The sequence below is a fragment of the Camelus bactrianus genome, chromosome 23 (genome assembly GCF_048773025.1).
Source record: "Camelus bactrianus isolate YW-2024 breed Bactrian camel chromosome 23, ASM4877302v1, whole genome shotgun sequence".
Classification (NCBI taxonomy): domain Eukaryota; kingdom Metazoa; phylum Chordata; class Mammalia; order Artiodactyla; family Camelidae; genus Camelus; species Camelus bactrianus.
Window position 1 is genome coordinate 20,665,267 of NC_133561.1, and position 18,368 is coordinate 20,683,634.

The 18,368-nt window shown below is 35.0% G+C and overlaps 1 protein-coding gene across 9 annotated transcripts in view; it reads left to right on the forward strand.

The window, feature by feature from the left end:
- The window catches only part of CEP170 (centrosomal protein 170), a 100,542-nt gene that overhangs the window by 55,784 nt on the left and 26,390 nt on the right, over positions 1-18,368 (forward strand). For all 9 annotated transcript variants that reach the window (XM_074351747.1, XM_074351745.1, XM_074351751.1 and 6 more), the window contains 3 exons: positions 7,656-7,799; positions 10,742-10,868; positions 13,137-14,972. In XM_074351747.1, coding sequence (XP_074207848.1) covers positions 7,656-7,799; positions 10,742-10,868; positions 13,137-14,972 — 2,107 coding nt within the window. The remainder of the gene's footprint in view (positions 1-7,655; positions 7,800-10,741; positions 10,869-13,136; positions 14,973-18,368) is intronic.

Genomic DNA, 18,368 nt, shown 5'->3' on the forward strand with positions numbered 1-18,368 from the left:
CTTTTAGAGAGATGAGATGGAACTAGATGTTGCAGGCCCCTCGTAACGTACTAAGGACTTTAGATTTTTTAATGCTGAAACGTTTAAGTATAGCAGAGAGGATCAAATAACTCTCATAAATGTGAAGAATGGATTGAAAATTGGAAAGGCTGGAAGCAGAGAAGGCAGTTAAAAAGCTGCTGACATGTCCAGTAGTCAGTTGGATATAAATGTCTGGATCTTAGATAAGAGATCTGGGCTGGAATACAGATTTTGGAATTAAGAGAGTAGCTGAATGCAAGATAATAGACGAGATCACCTGGAAAGAATGTATAGCATGAGAGGAGACAAAGTATGAAATTCTTAGCAACACCAACATGGGTGGACAAAGGAATAAGAATGAACAGAAGAGGATCAAACAGAGGAGTAAGAAAAGCCAAAAGAAAATAGCGTCTTGGAAACAAAAACAGAGTCAAAAAGGAGTAAGCAGCATTATCACATGATGCACTGATGTTAGGTGTGTTAAGCCCTAGAATGCCTTTTCAGTTTTTTCCAAAAATACATTGTCTTCCTGGGTCTAGAGGAGATAGGCAGAACATATATTTGCATCTTAACTCAGGAGAAGTTGCACCCTGTTTAAACAGGATCTCTAAAAAGATGACTATATTAAAACGCCATTATCTTTTTCTGTGCTGGTTACAGTTAAAACGTACTGAGATATCCCCTCCCCTAAACCCTAAATTATGGGATTACAGCATTTTGGTTTGTATTTTTGTGCTGTGTGTTTGTCAGTAGATAAACTTATTTTATGCTTTGTCCCAGAATTTCCCTTTTATAGCATTAACACAAATGTCTGTTATTTATAAAGACCTCTTAAGTTTTACATCTAAGCTTACATGGAGATGCGCTATAATAAGAAAGTGCTGTTAACTACCTGGATTAAAGGTAATTATCTCCCATAGCAATGCTAATTTCCCCTAGACTTCCTTCCTTAGACTTCCCTGTGACACCTAGAGAACCCATCATAGCACCGGTTTCTTTTCCCCACTCCTTCACCCAAGCACTGCTGAGGGAAGAGGAGGGTGTTGTCAGGGCTACTTCCTAGCCTTTCAAGCTAAGTGAGAAAGACTTGTAGTGAAAACAGAAAGCTAAATATTAAAACAAACAAAGAAAATGATCATTATAGAGGGCTTGAGGCTCTGTCTTTTGGGAAAAAAGTGTTTCTTCTCTCCATAAATTTCATATCATCATAGACCAGTTCTTCCAGATACTTCTGTCCTGAATTTTGATTCTCCAGATACCTCTTATTAGCATATTCTCTCCCTTCATGGGGCCTTGTGTCTATCAGTGCTGATTTTGTGGGAATGAAGCGCGGAATGAGGAGCATCTCGAGCAGTCAGTCAGCCCAAAGCGAGTCAGTGCTGAGGCCTTGGATCAAGGTGTAAGCAGTTTGGAATAGAGATATTCCAAACTGTGCTGTTCACAGCCAGATTTTAGATTAGGTCCAAGTCAGAGCCAGGGAACTATGATAAACCAGAGTCAAAATATAAATAGACAGTGCCAGGTAGAACACAGAGGAAGGCAGCATGTTCAAAGTCCACTGGAACATCAAATCAGATGTATGGGAACTAAAACATAAAAGATCAAATAAGAGCCTTGAGTGGTGAGAGAAGACCTTGATAACAGAGGTTGCATTTGGATTTTGGCTTAAAATTTTTCAACTTTCTGTCAATCCAGAAATAATCTGAGTTAATGGGCTAAAGCAAATAGTGGTTCTTAACGGTAAATTCTGACAGCTTGATTTTTCTTCCTCTTATACTGATCTTTTTTTGCCATCTCTTCACTGAGCAATTTTTTAAAAAAATTTTCTATCAGGAGGATTCACTTTTGGTCCCTCCGATGGATGCTCCTCTCCCCTTCTTAGCACCCCCACGTCCTTCATAGGTATAGGAAACCCTATCCTGCTGTGTTCATTTCCAGAGCTTCCTAGGGTAACCCTCACCTTTTTTCAGTCAAGAGCTTAACATTTAATAGGTTTGCGCTGCCCCCTCTTTTCCTTTCTCTATTAGTGTATGAAATCTTTTTAATTTTTCTGCTCTTGAGGGGTTTTCCACTTACTGTGCCCTAGGCTAATGAGCTCTTCTTTGTGTGGTTTTTGGTTTTGTTTTGTTTTGTTTTTGCAGGCATACCTCCTTCTCATAATTCACTTTCAGAGACACTCTCTGAGCACCCTATCTAAAATACCTCGGCATTCCCCTCTTATTACCACATTTTATTTTCTTTATAGAACTTACCGCTAGCTAGTTTATTTTCTCTCTGTCCTTTCTAGAATGATCTTATTTATCTTGATCACTTCTGTATTTCTTGTGCCTAGAACAGTGCCTGGCATGTAGCAGCCACCCGATAAATATCTTTTGCATAAATGAATGAATGAGAAGGAAAATTTTGTGACATGCTTTTTCATTTTTATCAACATTTGTATGTAGTTACTTATAGATTAGTTAATTTATTTCAGTGAATTTATTATCAATTGTGTAAATCCAGCTAGTCCTCCACAGTTTTTCTATATTTTACATGCTGAAACTAGTTTATATTTTGATTCCAAAATAACTTGTTAAAATGTGTAGTTTAAAACCTTGTGTGTTTTATAAGCTTATATTTGTAATAAGAAATATGAAAACTGCATGAGAATATAGGTTGTGTCAGAAGCAATGTATAAGTTATAGGGGAATTGCCTTGATTAATAGAAAACTAGAAGTATCTTTAGAGTTTCCAGCAGTACCCACCTAACTATTTAGTGCTTAAAAATCTCCTTGGCAAAGAAGGAGTTAAGATGGTCCTTGATGAGTGGCCAGATTTTAGGGATGAAAGAAAGGAATGCATGACAATGAAATAAGCCATAAAGAGGAGAGAGAGAAAGGGGACATTTTAACTATAGAAACATTAGGTTAGACCAGAGTGTAATTTGAATATACAAAAGGAGGAACTAATAGGAAAAGAATGCTAATCAGTGATGGAAGAGATTGTGACCATAAGACTCATAAGGAATGGGAGGGATCAAGGATATAGGACAGATCCTGGGAGGGGACAATGATTTGAGAGCATGTTTTACCCAGAAAATGTGAAAAGGAAGAAGCCAAGGCTGGAATGGTGACTTTTTTAAAAAAACTAAGGTAAAATTCATCTAACAGTCCCCATTTTAGCCATTTAAAGCATTGTGCGACCATCAGCACTGTCTAATTCCTGGACATTTTCATCACCCTAACAAGAAGTCCCATACCTGTTAAGCAGTCACTTCTGATTCTCCCCTCCCACAGCTCCCTGGCAACCAACCGCTAATCCACTTTCTGCATCTATAGGTTTGCTTATTCTGGTCATTTCATATAAATGAAATCATAATATGTGGCCTTTTGTGACTGGCTGCTTCACTTAGGATAATCTTTTAAAGGTTCATCTATGCTGTTGCATGCATCAGTACGTCATTCCTTTTTATGACTGAATAATATACCCTTATGTGGATATGCAGCATTTTATTTATCCATTCATCCATTGATGGACATTTGAGTTGTTTCTACCTTTTGGTGATTGCAAATTATGTTCTATGAACACGCCTGTACATGTGTTTAATGTATACCATGATGAAATATAAAATGTCTATCCCATCCCCATTCTGAACTCTTTTTTCTAGCAATTTGGTCCAAATTTTAAATCTGAAAGTTGATTACAAATACGTTATATTGGATATGGGTGGAATCACCTCAGGACAAAGTCTAGAAAGAAAAGATGAGAAAATCTAGCAAACTTGGTCTCTGCGTTGAGGAGCACTCACGTTCTGTTTAAGTATTGTATGTCAAGTTATATGTACTTCACAACATTTTTATTGAAGTATAGTCGATTTATAATGTGCTAATTTCTGGTGTACAGCATAGTGATTCATTTATACATACATATATTTCTTTTCATATTCTTTTTCATTGTAGGCCATTACAAGGTATTGAATATAGTTCCCTGTGCTATACAGTAGGACCTCATTGTTTATTTTATATAGTAGCTAGTATCTATAAATATGTACTTTTTTAGATGTGAAAATTATTGTAGCTTTAAAGTACACAGATAGCCTGGCTGTCTCTGTCTTCTTTGTTATTACCGGAAAGTTGTGGATTTTTTGTACCTAGACATGAAAGTGACAGTTTGGATTTCAGGCTGAGCTAGTCATTACTGCCATTAAGATTTCAAAACACGATCAAAAATACAGGCATGGACTTTGAAGGCTCCTTTACCCATACAGCAGTACTTCAGGCCCTATCACTTGTTTGGAAAATAGTTACTTCTCTGACAGATACATGGATAGCTATCTCTAAAGCTGTAAAAGGAATCCGTAGAAAGTCATCTGAGTACTCAGTAGTTCTGTACAACTCCAGTCCCCTTCCCTAAAAACATCAGTTCTCTGAGTGTGTGTCTTTTGTTATCATTTCAAAATAGCATCAGAAGTGATTTGGAGAGATTTAATGTATCTTATTTGAAACCACTCGTGCTTAGATGTTTGAGGGAATCAAGTTCTGGCAGTCCATTTTGAGTATGGATTAGAATTAAATATCATCAAATCAGAAATTAACCGAAGGTTAAATTAACATGCCAGAGAGAAACAACATGCAAGTAATCACATACGCTTTTTTTTTAATCTTTTACTACCAAACTTGAATTAGAATTTTTTCCTAATAATTATACAAAGAAGGAAATAAACTTCAATAAACCTGGAGTTCAGTGACTTGAGTTAGATATAATTTTAAAATTTTACTTTAAGATAGTCTCAAATAACTTAGGTCTAATTTCTTTCTTTACAAGTGGGATTGAAGGCAAGGCACACAGAAAAGTATACTTAGTATGTTTTAGTGCTCTTCTTGTTTAACTAATTCTAATGCTTAGCAAAATGAAGCAGGTTTATTTTTTCCCTTGAATACACTGTGCTTCCTTGTATTATTAAAATTCATATTTGAGGGAGGAGAGTATAGCTCAGTGGTAGAGCGCATACTTCGCTTGCTCAAGGTCCTGGGTTCAATCCTCACTACCTGCATTAAAATAAATAAATAAATAAAGACCTGATCATCACCCCCCCCAAACAACCCCAAAAATTCATATTTAATTTAAAGTTAATAATATGCAGTTTGCTCTTAAAACAAAGATAATGTGGTGGCTCAACTGAGTATTAAATTATAATTCTTACAAACTATACAGTTATATTTGAATTAAATGTTAACTAATGCCATCTAGTGGTAACATTTCCAAGTTTAGTGAATTTGAAAATCTGGTATCTACTTTACTAAATGTGGACTTCAGGATTTATCAGATAAGTGTACTGTATTATTAAAAAGTTTTCTGGAAAATAGTTTAACCTAAGGGTTTTTTTCTTTTTTTTAGAAAATGAAGGCTCTTTGGTTATGTTCTAAATTAGTGCTAATTCAAAGTCACATGATTATTCTTCATTGTAATAATTAGAGCCACAACTAATACCTACAAATAATAAGCATTAGGAACATAGTAGGCTTAAGAGTAAAACAGTAAAGTTTATTTAGTTATATCCTTTTTCCAGTCTGTTTAACAATATCAGGGCCTATTATGTGCCAATAAATGAAAAAGACTCAAGTCCTGGTCTTAAAGGCATATGATTGATTGATGATCTCTGTGTTTAGAATATTTCAGAAGTGTTAACCGTAGACATCCTCCTTATTGAAAATGCTGATCTGTGTGCGTAGACCCAGGAATCAGCAATTCAGAGGCCTTGAAGTGATTTTTAGGAAAATAAAGTGTGAGAGTTATGTTATATTCTATTCAAAGATCATACAATAAAATCTGTTATTTGGTACCTTAGAAAATTTTATAAATGTAACTCATATGTAAATGTAAAATGTTTGTTAGGGAAGGAAAAATATAAAACAAGCTATACCCTTAAGCTTCCAACATGCTTCTCAAAAATAACAGAGCAAAGAGACAAGCTGAAAACAAGCTGAAGTGGTTTGGTACTCTTTCCTAAGTATTGGCATTATTATAATGTTTAACATTATTAACATCTTTTTTGTTGAAGTATAGTTGATTTACAATGTTGTGTTAGTTTCTGGTGTAGAGCACAGTGATTTAGTTATACATATATATATTCTTTTTCACTATAGGTTATTGCAAGCTATTGAATATAGTTCCCTGTGTTATATAGTAGGACCTTGTTGTTTATCTATTTTGTATATGGTAGTCGGTATCTGCTAATCCCCAAATCTTAATTACCCCTCCACACTCCCCTTTCCCCTTTGGTAACCATGTTTGTTTTCTATGTCTGTGAGTCTGTTTCTGTTTTGTAAAAAAGTTCATTTGTGTCACTTTTTTAGATGCTACATATAAGTAACATCATATGATATTTTTCTTATTCTGACTTACTTCACTTAGTATGATAATCTCTAGGTCCATCCATGTTGCTGCAAATGGCATGATTTCATTCTTTTTTATGGCTGAGTAGTATTCCATTGTAGATATATACACCGCATCTTCTTTTTCCAGTCATCTGTCAGTGGACATTTAGGTTGCTTCCACGTCTTGGCTATTGTAAATAGTGCTGCTATGAACATTGGGATGCATGTATCTTTTCAAATTATAGTTTTCTTCGGATATATGCCCAGGAGTAGGATTGCTGGATCACATAGTAACTTTATTTTTAGTTTTTTAAGGAATCTCCATACTGTTCTCCATAATGGCTGCACCAAATTACATTCTTACCCACAGCATACGAGGGTTCCCTTTTCTCCACACCCTCTCCTGCATTTATCATTTGTAGTCTTTTTTATGATAGCCATTCTGACCAGTGTGAGGTGATACCTAATTGTAGTTCTGGTTTGCATTTCTTTAATAATGATATTGAGCATCTTTTCATGTGCCTGTTGGCCATCTGTGTGTCTTCATTGGAGAAATGTCTGTCTGAGTCTTCTGCCCATTTTTGAATTGGGCTGTTTTTTGTTATTGAGTTGTGTGAGCAGTTTATATATTCTGGAAGTTAAGTCCTTGTCAGTCACATCATTTGCAAATATTTTCTCCCAGTTTGTAGACTGTCATTTCATTTTGTTTATGTATGGGTTCCTTTACTGTGCAAAAGCTTCTAAGTATAATTAGGTCCCATTTGTTTATTTTTGCTTTTATTCCTATTGCCTTGGTAGGCTGACCTAGGAAAAAATTGCTACAATTTATGTCAGAGAAGCTTTTGCCTATTTACTCTTCTGGGAGATTTATGGTGTCCTGTGTCATGTTTTAGTCTTTAAGCCATTTTGAGTTTGTTTTTGTTCATGCGTCTGAGGGAGTATTCTAACCTCACTGATTTACCATGCGACTGCCCCGCTTTCCCAACACCACTTGCCTAAGAGACGTAAATCCTGAATATCTCTTATTTATTATCAAATAGTGCATTTGCTAAATAACAAAAAAGGATAGTTGCATTTACATAAGCTGTCACTGCCCTGTTTTCTTCTTTAGCTGTTAGTCCTATTGGATATTACCCTGTCATTAAACAAGTTTCCCTCATTTTTGAAAATAGCTATTGGAATTAATTTAAAATATTGTTATTTACCTCTGAAGTTACTAATAAGAGTCACATTAATCTGGTGCTCAGACTTTTCATTTATAAAATAATTTTCTCTTAGGTATTTGGAGTAGATGACAATCAGGATTATAACAGGCCTATTATCAATGAAAAAGACCTGGTGAAAGACTGGGCTCTCAGTTCTGCTGCAGTCGTCATGGAAGGAAGAAAACCACTGAGTACGTCTGGATTTCACAGCTCAGAGGTATATATCTCTTCCTCATATTTTTTTTACATGCACAAAATGATTAATTTTTATCATTTGTAATTACAACCGACCCTTGAACAACACAGGTTTGAACTGCGCAACTCCATTTCACACACAGATTTCTTTCACCAGATAACATGCTACAGGAGTACACAATCCAAGGTTCGTTGACTCCAAGGATGAGGAACCATGGGTACAGAGGGCCGACTGTAAAGTTATACATGGATTTTTTGCCTGCACAGTGGGTTGGCACCTCCATTCCCCCCACCTCCCACCTTTGTTCAAGGGTCAACTGTATATTACCTTAAGCAACTGATATGTCCTCTTATAAAATACTTTTGAATTAATATTCTTTTGTCAGTGAGGGAAAATGTTAAATTTCAGTAAGCAGTTAATGAGCTGTATGCTCACTGCTCTAATTGGCATTATGAGATAAAATAGGAAAAATACACTGCTTCTGCTTTCCAGGAGGTCATGTATTTAGAACGGGAAGATCTATCATGCCAGGAAACATGTGCAAGGTTATACCTTATAGATACAACTTATAAACCCAAATAAGTGCCCTAATAGTACAGCCCAGGATGTAACTAGAAAAATGTGAAATTAATTAAAGGTGGCTTGTTTCCAATAGCCATGAAGTCAGCATGGTACAGTAGAGCTTCTAAGACCTGAGTGTAAATCCCAGAAATTCCATATCTAAGAGTGCCTTTGAGTCAGTCACTTCCTCTCTCATATCTTCAGTTTTCTTATCTGTAGAATGGTAATTTTGATAAAATCTATTTACAGGGAGTATATTGAAGCACACATAAAGCACCCAGCATAGTTACTGTCTGAGATTTATGCATTCAACAAATGTTTATTCCCTTATTGGAAATGATACTAGAATTTCATTTTATCATTCTACACTGATAAAATGTCAGAAGGAAATGTAAAAAATGTGTATAACTAAGAAGTATTTTTTTTTGCTTGTAATTTTTTTTAACATTTTTTATTGATTTATAATCATTTTACAATGTTGTGTCAAATTCCAGTGTTCAGCACAATTTTTCAGTCATACATGGACATATACACACTCATTGTCACATTTTTTTCTCTGTTAGTTACCAATAAGTATTAATTAATTATAATTTCTTCAACTAGTAAGAGCTAACATTCAGTGGAAGCTTTCAGTGTACCATTTTACAGATAATGAAACTGAAGTATGTAGAAATTAACTTGATCGAGGTCTTAAAACTAGTTTCTGTGGAGCCAGAATTTGAACCTTAAGGACCCTTGATTTCTTAACTCATTCTCTTACTTTTTATTCTATACTCTCACGAAAGATGTTAATTTAAATTATATAAATAGTAAATAGATATAAATATAAAAAATCTTAAGGTATAAATAAAACAACATAAGAAGTGTTATATTTGTGTGAAATGTAAGTAAAATATTTTTCCTGAACAAGTAAATACACTTGTAAATTTGCCCATTAATATTGATGTTGTCCCCTTATGGTCTGCTATTTCCTAAAACTGTCAGAACAAAACAAGTTGTATTTTAGAGTTCTTTTTCCCTCCTTGATCTTAGAGAATTTTTATTCTGATTTCTGTTTTACAAGATGCTTAATTTACTTACTGAAAAGCAAGTGATATTTATTTGAAGCAATGTTTTGGTATTCTGATACGTCTCCAAAGGGTGCAGGTGGCTGTGAACTTGTAAGACTGCCTGTTCTCTTCTCTGTCCCCTCGACCCCTGCCAAGTAAATTTCTGTGTAGCCCGAGTAGGTACCTGCCCTTGAAGGGGTCACCTTAACAAGCCATTAGAACAGTCTTCACCGAATGGTTCTACATTAATGTGTGTCACTGAAACACACCCTATTGTGAGTATTCCTAGCATGAAGTGAATGGCTCCGATACTTCCTTCAGTCTCAGGACTGTGGGCAGCTCCCAGAAATCTTTAAGGGAATTCAAGGATTCAGCAGGCTTCACTGTATGTATGTTACTATGTATACAACTTACTCTTTGAACCTGTTATTCTTGAAATCATGTGGTATGTAGCCTGTATGAAATATTTATCAGTTTCTAGCCTGTCATTTTGATAAATTTTTTGAATAATTCAGAATGAAATTTCATCATAGCTTTCCATTCCTTTGTTGTCATTACAGGTTCAGTACTACTAAGCCTTGGCTTAGATTTTTAGTGAGGAAACATTTTTTTTATACTCTCTAGATCTTCTATATTAAATGCCTTATGGATCTGGTCTTAAGAATTACCAATATGCATCCATAAATCTGTGGAACCATATCATGAATTAAATTCTATTTCTCACTTGACTAAGCACTTGCCTTAAGGACAGATCTACACAGAGGCAGGTCTAGGTTCACTCTGGTTACACAGAAATTCTTAAAGTTTGAATGATTTCTAGCTTCTGGAAATATTAGTGTTGTAGAAAGAAGCATAAAGCTTTGGAGTTGGTTCTGAAATCCCTGAAGACATGACCTGGTAGATTTAATATTCCTTGAGAGTCTGGAACCAATCTGATTCATAGAAACATTTAGAGGGCTGGAAAACAACTTAGGAATAGGTCTTTAGACTCTGTTCTGTGAAATAGAGTAGAGCTAACTTTACTGTGGTAGCCACAAAGCTTTAATAGTACACCTGAGTTTATTTAGCAGCAATACATTTTAAGCTCTAAGAGTTTGTTTTAGTACCATTGTTAGTATTTAAGTAGAGAGAATTCTTCTACATTCACAGTAGCAATGTTGTAGTTAAAGGGGTACCTAGAAAATCTTCATATTATATATGAGGAAATTTAATAAATGGTAATATAGCAATGGGAGGTTTAAATGTTTTGTATAATGGATTAAATGTAATTTAATGATTAACTAGAATTCTCTGAACATGAGAATCAGACTTGACCAGACTATATCATTTCATTCCCTTATGTTTCTCCTTTAGGAGGGCACATCTTCATCTGGAAGCAAACGCTGGGTTTCACAATGGGCTAGTTTGGCCGCCAATCATACAAGGCATGATCAAGAAGAAAGGATAGTGGAGTTGTCTGTACCTGTTCCTTTAGAGAATGGTATTTTCTTTCTTTCTTTCTTTCTTTCTTTCTTTCTTTCTTTTTTTTTGTTGACTTATCCATGAGTTTTTAAGATACTGTAAGTTAAATCTGTATAGTGAGAAGTAAATTAAACCTAAATAAACATACTCACATATTCTCAAGCTCATACTATATATATGATTTTATTTTCACTAATTATAACCTTAACTGAAGATATGAAATATATCACCCTAACTGAAGATGAAGAGATAATCTGTAGATGAAACATATAAATAGATACATACACACACAAATAGGCATATATCAATGAAGATGTAAAAAGACTAACAGTTCCAAACTATCCCATTTATGAATACAACAAATATTTAAATGCCACTTTCTGCTATACATTCAGTAAAAAAGAATTTACTTAATACCTATTTAATTTACTTAATATATCTTTTGTAAAACTATGTAATGTGATTTTTATTACCTTTTCATTATATTTCTGTGAACTAAAATGTAAAGTTTCCTTAAGAAAACACAAAATTATATGCCTTTTACGAATTTATTAGTGGATTCAGTTAATTACATTCTTAATTAAAAATAAAATCTCAAGGAGAATTTGTATGTAGCTTTTATCTGTATTCTTAATTGTTTTATCATTGGAAATGGAAATAGAAATTTACTTTGTCTTTGACTTGTGGCATCCCAGAAATCTGGTTTAGGAGTTTTGTAAACATTAGTCAGCAAGTATTTGAGCAAGGTACACAGCAGTGTACTAAAAAAGCTATATAATTTATCCTGAAAACTAGAAGTAGCTTTTAGTATTACCAAAAATCTTTGAAAAGAGAGTAATTTGCTGATTGGTTCACATAAACTGATTACTGTTTGGGAAACAAAGAAATCAGAGAGGATGGGTGAATTTACAAAAGAATCTGTTATAAAATTATTATTAACTGTGGAAAGGAAAATTCTACCCTTGTTATAAAAATTAATAGACCACTTGGCCTTCATTGTCCCATTCCTGTTTCACCATGTTCTAAGTGAACTTACTTAGATAAGCTGATAAACCTACTTATATCCTAAAATGTTCTTGTTAAATATTCATTGGATATGTGTTAGGAGCCAGCACAGTATGAGAAATTCTAGAAAAATACAAAAAAATAAAATAGCTACTATGGTTTAGTGTTTCAAATAGCACTAAGTAGATAAGACATAACAAAAATAATATAATTAATTGTGAAATTCAAGTAATATCAGTAACTTACGAGGTTTTTGCCTACATTATAACCATAGTATTGCTATGAAATTTAAATGCTAAAATTTTAGAATTAAAAAGGGAAGAAAAGACCCACAGAAGCTATATCTAGTATTTTTTCCAACTTATCCCCAAAAGATTAAAATGCTTTGTACATTAATTTATATTTTTTCCTAAAAAAGATCCCTTTTCTCAAAAATGCATTGTATTTATAGGTGTCAGGAAAATCCTCCTTAAGGATTTTGCTTTCTCTCACATGGAAATATCAAAGTTATATATTTTCTCATTGGCTTCTCAGTTTGAAAAAGAGAAAGTGATTGTGTATTTCTATATGAGGCCTTAATATACCAGAAGGTCATAATTTAAAAATCTCTCAGTTTGTAGAATTATGACAAGTCCTGTCACCTTTTTCTAGACTTACAATTGTAAAAAATCTTTTAAGTAGCTTTGTTTTTTTTTTGTTTTTTTTTTGTTTTTTAAGAAAAACTGCTTAAGGTTCTGCATTTTCCTTTTTACTTAGGAAATCCAAACTTGTCATTCTTTGAGTAGATAATAATGCTTTTATTAAAAACTAGGTATATTATTATTCTTTACTGTGTATTTTAAAGTCTAGCAAATCAATTTATTTATTAGGCATTATTTGTGCAATTCTATATACACTAGGTAGAGTCCATTTCTTTTTGAGCAAAACTTCACAGATGGGATAAGTCACAAAAGCAGGAATGAACACTGAACTTCTCTACCATAAAATACATTAAAAGAAAAATAGAGCAACTGATGTAGCTTTAAGATCAGATGACCCTAACCTTCATCTCATACAGTCTGCTTTCTTGACTCTCCTATTAATAACCTACCTATATGTGCATTTTGGCATTGTTATTTTCTTTTTAAACTACTCTGCCACAGTGTTGGCTTATTTATTCCAAGTTTTACTTTATACTTAAGCCATTTCTTAACTTATGCTTCCAAATCTAAGGAAATATGATATTCTTTTTATTTTTACTTTTTGTCCCAACTAGTTTTTTCTTTGTGGTTTTATTTTATAGATGCAGATATCAGTGAATCTGGCATTTCAGTGAGAAGCACTGGCCCCGCCCCTTCCTTGGTGAGTCAGGGAGAGAGAAGGAGGCGAACCCTTCCCCAGCTTCCCAACGAAGAGAAGTCTCTTGAGAGCTCCAGAGCAAAGGCTCTGTCACAGAGGTCAGAGATAGGAGAGAAACAAGACACAGAACTTCAGGAGAAAGAAGCACCTGCACAGATACACCAAAAAGATAAACAAGATGCTGACAGAGCCCTGAGTAAAATGAGCAGGGCAGGAAACGGCGAGGCTCTCAAAACTGGTGGAGATAATAAAGCCCTGCTTCACTTAGGCAGCTCTTACTCTGGAAAGGAGAAAAGTGAAACTGATAAGGAAGTTTCTCTGGTAAAGCTGGCGTTAACTAAAATCCAGCAACAAGAACAAAAGGAGCAGACACCATGGACGCCGACTAAAGTATCTTCTTCCAAAAATGTTTCAGGTCAGATGGATAGATGTAGGGAGGAATCTTTTAAACAAGAGTCACAGCCTCAAGAAAAAATTCCAGGACATTCTGCAAGTAAAGGAGAAAGAGTAGTTCAACATGAGGGCAAGCGAAGAAAAGCTGAGGAAATTCTGAAAAGTCAGACTTCAAAGGGAGGAGACAAGAAGGAATCCTCCAAGTCATTAGTGCGGCAAGGAAGCTTCACCATAGAAAAACCTAGCCCCAACATCCCCATCGAACTCATCCCCCATATAAACAAACAGACTTCGTCTACGCCCCCTTCTTTGGCATTAACCACTGCCAGCAGGTTACGAGAAAGAAGCGACTCTGTGGATACTGATTCTAGTATGGACACAACCCTAATCCTAAAAGACACAGAAGCAGTAATGGCTTTTCTAGAAGCTAAACTGCGTGAGGATAATAAAGCTGATGAAGGCCCGGATACTCCCAGTTATAACAGGGACAACTCTATTTCCCCAGAATCTGACGTGGACACAGCTAGTACAATCAGTCTGGTTACTGGAGAGACAGAAAGAAAGTCAACCCAAAAGCGAAAGAGTTTCACTAGTCTTTATAAAGATAGGTGTTCCACAGGTTCTCCTTCCAAAGATGTCACGAAGTCATCATCTTCCGGTGCTAGGGAGAAAATTGAAAAGAAAACAAAAAGTCGTTCCACAGACATAGGTTCTAGGGCAGAGGGTCGTAAATTTGTGCAGTCCAGTGGGAGGATGAGGCAGCCTTCCGTGGATCTAACGGATGATGACCAAACCTCTAGTGTACCCCACTCAGCCATCTCGGATGTTATGTCATCTGATCAGGAAACTTACTCTTGTAAATCTCATGGAAGGACTCCACTTACCTCAACCGACGAACATGCACATTCCAAACTGGAAGGAAGTAAAGTAACTAAATCCAAGACTTCTCCTGGAGCACTTGGTTCATCCAGTAAATCAACCACTCTTCCAAGGCCACGACCCACCAGGACTTCCCTCTTACGCAGAGCCCGACTTGGTGAAGCTTCGGACAGTGAACTTGCTGATGCTGACAAAGCGTCTGTCGCTTCTGAAGTGTCCACAACAAGTTCAACATCAAAACCTCCCACAGGAAGACGTAACATCTCTAGGATTGACTTGTTGGCTCAGCCTCGCAGAACAAGGCTTGGCTCATTATCGGCTCGCAGTGACTCTGAAGCAACCATCTCTAGAAGTAGTGCCTCTTCACGGACCACAGAAGCCATCATTAGAAGTGGAGCCAGATTATTACCTTCAGATAAATTTTCTCCTAGAATTAGAGCTAACAGTATCTCTCGACTATCAGACTCCAAGGTCAAAAGTATGACCTCAGCGCATGGCTCGTCTTCAGGTAAATTGGATCCAGACCTCTAATAATATTAGCATATTTCTTTTATGTTTTGGATTTAACTCCTTTTTTAAAAATTTAAGTATGTGTTAATTCCCAAATATTCAACAGAAAAGTTATGCTATAGAGGGAGTTTTTGTCCCCTAAAAAATTTATCTTAGTAAATGGAAAATTCCAAAGTTATATGCACTTCTAATTAAGGTCCTGGATCAAAATAGTGATTTCAAAATTAGAAATACATTGAACCAATTTGGATATTTTGATTTTCTAGTTGATGAGGTATCTGGATTTGTGTGTCAAAATTAGATTAGGAATATTTATCTGGCTTAAATAATAGGAATTAATACTGTGCTTCTAAAAACATACTTAACTTTAAAATATCCTCACAGAATGGAAAGTTCTTATGAGTGTGAAGAAAAGCAGTATATCCTTCATTAATCCTTTCAGAACTAAATGAAATAATCGATTTTATCCTTTTTCCTACTTAAATTGAAATGTCTTGTATTTTTTTAAGTTAAATCTGTTTATGGCTGGGGCAGGTGAAAACTAATCCTTAATTTATTTCAGTGGAAGAAGATGGATTCGTGAGAGTCACTAAGCACATCTGGGTGAAACTAAGCTATAGACATTTAACTGGTTATGAGCATTATCTCATAAGGTGCTGTAATATCATTTAAGTAGAGTAATTAGCTGTCATGGATTGTAATAATTACAAAAGCTGCTTTCTCCCCACCAGAGTTAACTGTTTCTGGCATATTTGCCTGTTTATATACTTCATATTCAGAACAGTAGCCAGTGAGAAAACATGTGTGACCAAAGAGTACTAAGACAGATGTTTGCGCCTATCCTGTAAACATGGTCTCATTACTTCATAATCAGCCTCATATGTGGGTGTGGCTGCAAAGGCCAGGCGAGGGGAAACTAGCTGTTAAGACTCAAAGATTCATTTTTGTCAGTCATCAAGTGAGCCCTTAGTCTTGAGTGAAGAGTGAAGGGGAAGTTGGTATGCCATCTTTTTTAAATTCTTACTTCTATCACAGTATAGCCCACAGGACCCAAAATTAGTGGTACTTGGCACATGTTATTTTTTTCACTGTTTGTTCCTCTTCACTGCTGCTTCTCTCCACTCCATTCACATTTCCATCTCTCTCCTGGTCTGTGGGTATAGTGATGATGATCATTTCTGTGGTAGGAATGGATGGAGGCTGAGGATCGATAACATACAGTCATGATTCTGAAAGAATACGTGACATTTTCCATATTACTCCTGTCCTCCTCCTTTCTATACTTCAAGCTGTGTTTGGCAGTTCAGGGACTTGTCGCCAAGTATTTTAAAACTACTGTCTTTTGATTTAAGTCTACCCAGTGTTATCTATTGTTCCTTATGGCTCTGCCTCTTCCGCTCACATTTCCTTTGTGCTACATTCTGTGATGTGTACTCTGATCAAATTTCTTCTGCCACATTGCTTGTTTTCTCACCTCGTGTCTATTTAAGTACATTAAAAACGTTTCTGTTCTCTTGTCTTAACGTAAGTTGTGTGTTACCATGTAGCGTGGCACTCTTGGTAACTCCTCCTTCTGTACTAGTTGTCTAGCTCTTAATACTTGAGTGATCTCGTTTTGTTCCTCAATGTTTGACACGAGGGCCTTATTTGAGATGCAAACCAAATACGATATTTCAGCAAGTCTAAGAAACAGCTGTAAGATGCTATATATATGTATATATATACATCTCTTTACAGATGCATTTTGTTTTCTGCTTCTTTGAATATAGAATTTAATAGACATGCAGATTTCTATGTCCAAAAAGTACCTTGAATTGCTTAATGAAATTTCCTAGGGCAAATTAAGGTATGTGATTTTAGCTTTCTTCATACTAAATAGCAGTATATTAAATAATTAAGTCACAGAATTTAATAGAAGGGTTATTCAGTTTAGGGAGCTAAGGCCAAGAGATGGAATAACCTGCCCTGGTCACATAGATGATGGCAGGGATAGGATGAGAATCCAACACTTTTAATTCCCAGCCTGTTTTTTTTTTTTTTTTTTTTTTTTTTTTTACCACAACTAGTCTAACTGTGAGAAATAGTCTGTACACAAGTAGGTAGTGTGTGCAGGCTTCCAGAGGGCAGCTAGACTCTACTGGATTATTATCAGGAGTACATGCAAGGCCAATACTTGATGTAAAGATTTTGGTGTTGTTCACTATACTCTTTGTAATTCTGATGTTTCACCAAGTTCCTGTTCTGTATTTCACCTTATTGAGCCTAAAGCCACATTGCGATTCAGGATTATACATTCAGATTCTCTTAAGATGCCCATTTACTGTTTTCTATCCTATCTAAGACGGTGACCAGGATCTTTCTGTCAGTGGTAACATACTAAAATGGTTACATGGGGTAGGTAGTAAAAAAAAATACTTTTTTTGATTTTCCTAATTGAAGTGACATTATGACAATTCTACTCAATATAATTATAATTTCTTGACTAGAAGAAGAAAATAAAAATTCTTAGCTTTTGAAATATGATTTAAAAGAATGTGAAACTGTACTGAGGGTCAGTGTTGCTATGCACACTGTAAAACATCTTAGAAATATCTGAACTTAGAGCCTGTGATATTGTCCAAATTGTCATATGTAAAAATAATTCTGCAGTGCTTCAAATTCTGTATTTTAGGCTATGTTGAAATTTTTTTCAAAGAAATATATATGATAAAAATAGAAGAATGGAAATCTGATTTAGCAAAATTTAGAGTAAGGGTTCTTTTATGCCTCTTTAATTCTGACACAACTTGCTTTCAGGAGTTTGGTCCCCCTCTCAAAATTTCTTCAGTGATACTACAATATGAAGTTATATTAAAATACCCAGATTTATTTTCATAAAATATACTTAAAACTAAGTACCCTGAATTATCAAAATAAAGCAGTTGATTTTCATTATGTTTTAAGTATACATTCTAAAAAAAATTTTTAAATCATGTTAACATTCTTAAAATATTTTTAGACTGTTTGCTTTCCCATTTTTATTCTAATCCTCAAAATTTGTAGATGGCAGGAATTAAATGTTGGGCACACATAGTTTGAGTTGTTTTCTTCTTCCAGGTCAAAGACCAGTACAGAAAACTGTCAGGTGTTTTTTCCCCTAAATGATCTTACTGCTGCATGCTCATAAATATACATGTACAACATGTTTGCAGCTTAATTTCCCACAAAAATATTCTGATATAAGTATGAAGATGCAATGTTTGTTTTCTGAAATGTACTTGTTACATTTGTAGACGTGAATGTGTTTTAATGTCAACAAAATTTTGGTTAACAGCAAAAGAAATCCAGAGCAGTTATAAATGATCCTAATAACTCTTTTTCCCTTTTTAAATTATCTAGACACTATGAATAGTAT